This window comes from Mauremys mutica, chromosome 13 (assembly GCF_020497125.1).
Source record: "Mauremys mutica isolate MM-2020 ecotype Southern chromosome 13, ASM2049712v1, whole genome shotgun sequence".
NCBI classification, from domain to species: domain Eukaryota; kingdom Metazoa; phylum Chordata; order Testudines; family Geoemydidae; genus Mauremys; species Mauremys mutica.
This window is the reverse complement of record NC_059084.1, coordinates 15,894,002-15,902,986: the sequence shown is the minus strand read 5'-3', so window position 1 is coordinate 15,902,986 and position 8,985 is coordinate 15,894,002. Positions and strand designations below refer to the sequence as shown.

At 45.6% G+C, this 8,985-nt stretch overlaps 1 protein-coding gene across 1 annotated transcript; it reads left to right on the top strand.

Moving 5' to 3' along the window:
- The first annotated feature begins 519 nt into the window (after window positions 1-519).
- CEBPB (CCAAT enhancer binding protein beta) lies at window positions 520-5,086 on the top strand. The gene has a single exon (XM_044985649.1). It carries the CDS (start codon window positions 775-777, stop codon window positions 1,738-1,740), a length of 966 nt encoding a protein of 321 aa, XP_044841584.1. The 5' UTR covers window positions 520-774; the 3' UTR covers window positions 1,741-5,086.
- The last annotated feature ends 3,899 nt before the right edge of the window (window positions 5,087-8,985 follow it).

The following is an 8,985-nucleotide window of genomic DNA, read 5'->3' as shown; positions in this document are numbered from 1 at the left end:
GGGACGGAGAAGAAAAGGGCTGAAATCTGGGGAAGAAGGACAGGGGTGGATCTGGTGGCTGCTTTTTCCTCCTCTCTGAGGACAGATTGGATCGGGCAGGGGAGAGACTCAAGGGTTTATGCCCACACTGGTACATGGGCAGAGGCAGTGTCCCACTGTGCGTGCATTTGTGTCCATGTCCTCGGGTCACACCAGGGTTGATTACCATCCAGTGACATCTCCTGGAGATTTGACAACAGCTGGAGAGAAGAAAGGAGAAGGCTGCGCTCCCTTTCTCCGGCTCAGATCTTTCCCTCCCTTTAATGATGGTGAGAATAAGTCCCCTCCGCTCCCAAGCCAGCCCTGTTTTTCTTATGAATGACTAGGTCAGAGTCACACACACCAAGTGCCTCCCGCGGAGCTAGAGGCGGTAGTTTACAATTACAACTGTACAAAGTGTGCACCAGGTGGCAGCCAGCCAGCCAGTGACGTTCCTGTTGCCATGGGATCCACCGCCCCTATAAATAACAGCAAAGGAACTTTCCTAAGTCAGAGACTTTAGGACTCGGGACCTAGAACCAGATGGTCCGAAGGAGAAGCAGCAGCAGCCGCCGCCGCAGCAGCAACAGGATCTGAGCCAGCCCAGGTGGGCAGCACAGCTGGGAAGCCGGACCCAGCGCTAGAGACTGAGGCAGGAGTTGCAGGCCCCCCACGTCACCTTTGGCAGCTTGATCCTGTGGCTGGGGGGGGCCCCCCTGCGCTGTCTCCTCCTCCCTGCACCCCCCCTTTGCTTTCATGCAACGCCTGGTGGCCTGGGACCCAGCATGCCTCCCCATCCAGCCGCCCGCCTTTAAATCCATGGAAGTGGCTAATTTCTATTACGAGGCGGACTGTCTGGCTGCTCTGAGCAAGGTGCACCCGCGGGCGGCAGGGGGCCGCTCCATGTCTGAGTTCACCGTCGGGGACCACGAGAGAACCATCGACATCAGCCATTACCTGGACCCCTTAGCATCCCAGCCGCCGCCGCAGCAGCAGCCTCCTCCCGCAGCAGGGGGCAACTTTGAGCCTCCCTGCAGCAGCGGCAGCGGCCAAGATTTCCTCTCCGACCTCTTCTCCGAGGACTATAAAGGCGGCAGCAAGAAGCCCGACTACACCTACATCAGCCTGCCCAGGCACTGCCACCCGGGCGCCGGCCAGGGCCACAAGCCGGGGGGGCTGCTGACCTGCTTCCCGCCCCAGATCGTGGAGACCAAAGTGGAGCCGGTCTTCGAGTCCCTGGACGCTTGCAAAGGGCCCCTCAAGGAAGAAGGGGGCGCGGGGCCGGGGGGCATGTCCTCCCCCTACGGCAGCACCATGCGCTCCTACCTGGGTTACCAATCGGTGCCAAGCGGCAGCAGCGGCAACCTGTCCACGTCGTCCTCGTCCAGCCCCCCCGGCACCCCCAACCCGTCCGATTCCTCCAAATCCGGCGGCGGGGGCTACGCCGGGACACCCGGGGGCAAGAACAAGTCCAAGAAGAGCGTGGACAAGCACAGCGACGAGTACAAGATCCGCCGGGAGAGGAACAACATCGCGGTGCGCAAGAGCCGGGACAAAGCCAAACTGCGCAACCTGGAGACGCAGCACAAAGTCTTGGAACTGACCGCCGAGAACGAGCGGCTGCAAAAGAAAGTGGAGCAGCTCTCCCGGGAGCTGAGCACCCTCAGGAACTTGTTCAAACAGCTGCCCGAGCCCCTGCTGGCCACATCTGGCCACTGCTAGCCCCGCCGCTGGACACTGCTAGAGCCGCAGTGGTTGGGGTTGGGGGGGGAGAAAGGGCTTGAATTTGGGGGAGGCGGATGGGGGGGGGGATTGGTGGCAGCTTTTTCGCTCCCCTATGAGGACAGATTGGATCGGGGCGAGGGAAGTCATGGGGAGAGACTCAAGGTTTTCGTTTTGTTGTTGTCTTTTCTTTGCAATTTGGTGAAAGAAACTTCCGCCGCAGCCTGTTTGTGCTAGGAGAGGGACTCTCCTGGCGGGCGCCGGGGTCCTCAGCACCGTGTGGCGGAATGACAGTTGCAGATGGTAATTTTTTTTTTTAATGTTACAGTCCCACCGAGCCCCCCTTTCCCCGAAGCGGTCTCTCTGCAGAGCTTGTTGAATGTTCGTGTTATTTAAGACAGAGCGAGAGAGGGAGAGAAAAAGCAGGGAGTGATGCAATCCTTTAAACATGGCTGGGAATGCTGTGTACACATGATGCAATCTCGTGTAACTGTCAGTCATGAATTGAGTAATCTGTTAAAGATGTTCCTGCGGGGTTTTTTTTTATTATAAAGAATATTTCTATAAGAAAAAACACATATGTATATTTTGGGATCTATAAACGTTCTTGCTACATTTGAAGCATTAATGAACAATTTTAATAAACTTTATGGCTAGGAAAAAAAGGAAACTTGTTTTATTTTAAAGGCACTTTAAAGCCAGAATGAAATCAGTTGAAACGCCAGTTAGATCTGGCTGTGTCAGGAATCAGGGCTTTCTGTTGGCCTTTTGACTTTCTCTGTGACTCAGCAAAAAAACGGGAGAGAACTAGAGAGCTTCAGCCAGTTCCCCCTTGCTGCCTCACTGAATTTCCTCTAATCCCTTGAGTTAAATGCTGCTTGGGATTTTTTGCAACACTCATAACTCTCAACATGCCAAGACCCAGATGTGCCATCCAAACCATGAAAAATGTTTGACAAAGTCCCTCCAAGCGAGGGACAAGGTTAAAGCGTGGGAGCGGGTGGGGAAAAGGAAAAAGTAAAGGAGGAAGCTTGAAATGAGGAGGGATTCTTTCTTTAAAGCTCAAGTTTTTGTCTCCTCTCAGTTTTGTGACTCAGCATTTCTGATTTCTGTGGTTTACAGCAATGAATAGTGATAACATGGCATTTCTTTTGTTGGATGGTGGTAAATTTGGGCCAGCAATGAGGGACCTCTCTCACACATAACTAGGCCCAGTGATAAATGTGTGAACAACTCTCTCTATAATTTCCTACTGAGCCTTCTTTTTAAAATGTTTTTCTAAAAGAAGCTGCTGAGACAGTTGAGTTTTTGAAAGGTGGGTGTGTGGTAATGGTGATGGTAGTGAACAGGTCAGGTATGTGGTTTAGGGTAAAAGTTAGGGTATAGGAGGATGTATGTATGGAGCCGTAAGAACTTTGTGACAAAGATAATAGAGGCTCTGCCAGCAGATGTACCATGTGGGATTTGTCAAGGCCTGTGAGTTACACCTGGCTTTCTATAGTTTGTTCTTGTGTACGTGTCTGTGAAACGTTACGACAGCCTAGAGCTGATTACGTGCAGGGAGTTGGGTACATGTTCAAGTCTTAGTCAGCATTTTTCAGCATACTAGGTCTCCTCTAAGCACATCCATCTTCTAAATCCAGATGTCAAAAACTACCAGGAAAGAATTTCCTTAACCCCTCTATACTGTGCTTTACAGTAGGGCACAAATGTCCTGTTTCTTTAAGGGTGTGGATTTGAACTTGCTGCCTGTTATATATTTTACTGTAAAGGACAATGATTGGGAGTGGATGTGGAGCAGCCTTAAATTTGGTGTTTGTTGATACTGATTTTACTCACAAAATATGTGGTTTAGGAGGGAGTTGTTTTTCATTTTCAGTCACAGTGATCACATCCTCCTCAGGCAGGGAAAACTAGAGTCCACGGTGGAGTTGATCAAGTAACTCTCTGTTCATGCACATCTCCCATAGCCCTCAGCAGGAGCTATGCAAGAGTAAGGAGTGTGGGATTAGATTCAGTGCACCTGTATTTTCCTTTTGCTTTGCAGTTTATACAAAGTAATTAAGGGACTTTTCTGAGCCCCCTAGAATCAGGCTTTTTGGGGTTATCTAGTCAACCCTCCTGCACTGTGGCAGGTTTGCTTCTCGCAGGCTGGATGGATGTAAGGTCTTGCCTTGAATCTACCTAGTGATGGTGATTTCCACAACCTCCCATTACCACTGGTTCCACTGTTGAACTGTTCTCCTAGTTACAAAACTTATGCTAATATTTAGACCCTATTCTCTTCTCTGCAGGGAAGGCCGATTTGTTATCAAACTTGTAAGGGATGGTTCTGAGTTACATGGGAGGACTGCTGGCTTTAGAGTTGCTGAATGAAGGGCTGGAAATATCGCCAGAAACATTTCTTATTTCATTTATAAAGGACAAAATTTCCATCCAAATCTTTGTGTGGAGGGCAGATGTGAGGGGGAATGGAACTGAAAGAGAAGACATATTAAAGATCCTAATATTTGTTTAAAATAACATCATAAATCAGTGGGCCAAATTCCAGCAGTGGAGTTGCACCAGAGATGATGGATGGGCTAACCCGTTGCCTTTAAGCCTGGACTTGCTATAATTTAACTGGGACCCACACAGCTGTAATCAAGACAGATTGACAGGGGTACTGGAACAATTTTTATAGTGGGGGTGCTCAGACCCATTGAATCAAACTATAAACACGATATATAATGGAAACCACTTCAAGTCAGGGGGTGCGGGAGCACCCCCCCTCCTCCTCTGCATCCCTGTTTCCAGCATTTATGCAGATTGATATAAAGACTACATGGATTATTGCCACAGAATCTAATGCCTCCCTTAATTTGGACCATGTGTAACTCAGCTGGGATGTATCAGTGCAACACTGAGCTCTGGTGAGGTAGGTTCAGTATTACTACCCCTAGTTTACAGATAAAAACTGAGGCAAAATGTTGTGATTTGCCATAGGCCTCAGAGGGCATCTGTGTCAAAGCCAGGATAAGAATTCATGAATCTCTGGTTCTGTGTGTTTTATCCAGCCACCTACCTTACAGTTGAGCAGCTTTGCAATGATTTTAGGTGTGTATGGGTCATGGAATATTAGTCTTCAGAAAAAATACCTCACAATTAAAAGATTTTGTAGTATAATATATGCAGGGACTGTTATCTGGGGGAAAACAAACAAAAAACAAATAAACAAAGCAATCTGTGCAATCCATTGAAGTATGATCACAGTAGAGAAATGGGGACCATCCCCGTCCAAATCTAGTTCATTTCTCAAATATTGATCTAGAGTCCCATTAAAAATAAATTTCTGATTGAAAACAGAGCCTCATGCACCGCACTTGTCACTTTGCTCTGTCTCTTCTGTTTCGCTGTGTTGAGGACGCTCATTGAGGAGCCAAATATATTTTGGGGTGTGATCCTGGAGTCTATATGCAAGCAAAACTCCCATTGAAGTAAAGGATCAGGATGAGACCCGTGAGCACAATTTTGTCTCCTTTGAAATACGTGTGTACCATTCAGATTTCAGCCTTTTTCCCCCAAGTTATCATTAACGCTTTTTTTTTCTACCAGCTCATGCTTGCTGACCCCAGTGGGGTTTTGCTGGGGTAGGAGATAGCAGAATGTCCCCATCTTTAGAAATAAAATATTCCTAATGAGAACATACAATCCCTGCCATATACCTCTGTTTCTAAAGGATTCTAAATCCCACTTCTGAATCTGCTACACCAGTTGTTCTCAACAGGGGTCCAGAAGGCGGCCACAGAAGGTTTCAGGGGGTCTGCCAAGCAGGACCAGCATTAGATTTGCTGGGGCCCAGGGCAGAAAGCTGAAGCTCGACCGCCTGGGCCTGAAGCCCGGGGCCCTGAACCCCACCCACCCCAAGGCTAAAGCTGAAGCCTGAGTAACTTAGCTTCGCAGGGCCCCATGTGGCATGGGGCCCGTTCAGTTGCCCTGCTTGCTACCCCCTAACGCTGGCCCTGGCTTTTAGATGCATAAAAACAGGTGTTGTGGCACAGGTGGGCTGTGAACTTTTTATAGTATGTTGCGGGAGGCCTCAGAGAGAAAAAGGTTGAGAACCCCTGTGCTACACCATTTGGATTCAGTGGTATTTAATTCCACAACAGAAAATCCATTCCTCAAAATGTATTGTTTAAATAAACATAATTTAAAATATTAACAAGTTCTAACTTTTAAGCAAGTTATCTGTCAATCTGTCTACCTTGTACTACACTTGTCACCATGGCATCTGCGTGTCACAGATATTTTAGCAATAGTTTTCTGCATTGCTGATCGTATATGCTGTTGCTTCACATTCTAAAGATGCTTAACTCGCATTGCCTTCCATTAGTTACCCCTGGAATTTGCAGCAGTAGGAGTTATTGTTAAAAATTACCCTTGTTTGTGTCTGCATTCATTTTTTCCTCTGTCACATGAATAAATGCAATCTTACAAACATGCACAAAAAGATTATTGGAAGGGTCAGTCGTATATTAATTTAATAACAGGTTTGTCTTCTTGAAATCATGTGAGAGCCATCAAATATCTAAAAAAACAGCCCAGGGAAACTATAAATGAGGCCATATAACTAAGTTTTGATGACTGAGATTTACCCTTGCAATCACAGTAGTCCTCAATTAGAAGGAAGGATGCTGCAACTCAAAATAAAATCTGATTTAAGAAACCAGAAAAAAAAATTGGAAGCCAGAATATACCTCATCAGTTAGGTTTATATTTTAACTTCAGGGTCCAATTATCTCCCTGCACCTTGTGCAGTCAGTCACATACTTACAAAGTGAATGTAGAACATGAATAAATCAAAAGGGTAGGATTTGCATCCAGTTTGCCATGGTATAACTACACAACATGTAGAGGGCAGTGATGGCTTGGGCCCTAACTTCTTTTGCTACATACAAGTCCTCCTAAACATTAGATCTGGATGAAATAACGCAAACAAAATCCTATGATTTTTTAAATAAATTCTGTTTGCACCCTTTTATGTTTGCTTTGTGCAAATATTGGAGAGACAGTTTTATCAGCACAAATTGATGTGTTTCAAATTTGCATGAACCAATGTGAATGGAAAGTAGAGTTAAATTCACACACAACCACAAGTATTTGGGCTGAAAATACTTATCATCCAATCAGGGAACAAGAACACCACCACAAACTTAACTGACCAATCACAACTAAACAAATCAGCTCAAGTTGTGAATATTTGTGATCAGTCCATAAAGGTAAGAAAAAAAGTAAAATAAAATAAGTTGACGAGGTTGAACAGAAAATATATTTGAGGAAATTGTATCTCTGGCAGATAGTCCCTGAATAGGAAAAGAGGCTCTATTAGTCTCTACATTTTCCTTTGCAAATTATTTGCTGAGCTCCAAAGATACTTCATAACTTGAGCCATGGGAAGTGTTTGCAATAGAATGCGAAGCCATGCAAATTTCCTTGGCATTGAGACAAATTCAGATAACATCTCCCAAAATGTTTCCTGAGGTTCTTGAGTCTCTCAGGTGGAATTGGGCTACATTTCAATCCAGACTGGGTGGATGAGCACCGGGTTGCTATAGTGACCAGTGCCCTATGTAAACACATAGATTAGATTCCGTTTTGGATTGGCATCAAACTCATGTGAAACCCATGGTTCCATATGGTCCTAATGCAAAACTAGGTGAAGCTACAATTGACTTGCACTTTGAATTTCTGGATATGTTTGAACCTGAAGCTCAAAAGATAATTTTAGGGGGGTGTAATCCCAGTTGGGCCAAAGCCAAAGGAAATGTATTCATGAGTTCCTGTGAAGTGAAACCGCTGAATTCATCCTAATTCTGACTCTCCATCAGTATGATTCATTCACAACCAAAGTGCCTTTTGGAAACTGTTACCACCTGCCTGCTCAACTGTTTTCTATTTTATTTTATTGTATGGAAGCTTTTGGTCCCCCCTAGAAAAGTGAGTGATTATATTCTGAGACAGGAGGGGTTAAATTCAGCTCGATTGTAAATGATGTCACTGACATAAATGGAGGTGCCGCCATTTAGCCTAGAGCTGAATTCGGACCCAGACCTTCAACTGGCTGCCACCAATTTCACACAGAGCCACAATGTTCTGATCTTCATCTGCTTTCAACTTCCCCAAAGTTTGGAGTGTTTAGATCCAGTTTTGCTCAGTCCATTAAAGGGACAGACTCTAGATACAAATTTGGATCCACATGGGGGTCTTGGTCTTCATCCTGTCCTGTCCTTTCCTCTCCTATCTGTGATATTTTTGAGGCACCTATCAGTCACATGGGTATCAAAGCACTTCCTCAAAGTTCAGGGGTGTTTGCATCTGGGGTTTTACTTAGGTCCCATGTTGTAATTTCATGCAATTAATACAATGAAAAAAAAATAGCCTCTACAAATCCAACATATTCCCTGTATGCAGTTCTATTTAAAAACACTGACCTTTTGTGAACAGACCTGTTTCTGATTGGCTCTAACACAGAACAAGTCTGCACACTGAGCCAATCAGAATGAAGTGAGGAAATAAAGTTGTTGATAGGGCCTACAGAGTTTAATGGTTTCTGTCCCCCCATTAAAACCAGCACCATCATGGCTTGTTTATTTTTCTATAAATACTTTGGCTTATTAGTATATTGCAACAGCAGATAATGAAGCCCGTGGTAGGTATTTCATCAACGATGCCTCCAAATTACAGAAACAGTAAATAGGACTCTAAAAATAATGTAAAAATCCCTCTGATTTATAACCTATCGACTGCTCCCTTCTACGCTGGGCTGCCTGTGATCTGGGTCTGCAGAAGCTCAGGGAGCATGATTTATGTTATGTATCAGTGAGCCGAGGAACATTGGTTTCAGAAATGAATGTCACAGTGATGTACTGGGAAAATATTTCTGTGCAACATGATGAAACAATTACTTGGCTGAAGTAAATCAGGAAGGGAATCACAGGAACAAGAGAAAGTGCCTGGAGCCCATTCAACAGGCAGAGGGGAAAAGCGCTGCTGGCCAGCTAATAGAAAAGCTGTTTCGCTAAATTCCCCAGCATCTGCCATAGACAATGGTTCTGGGGGTGGATTAGGGTGACCAGACAGCAAATGTGGAAAATCGGGATGGGAGTGTGGGGGGGGGGGGGAAGGTGGAGTCTATATAGGAGTCTATATAAGATAAAGACCCAAAATTCAGGACTGTCCCTATAAAATTGGGACATCTGGTCACCC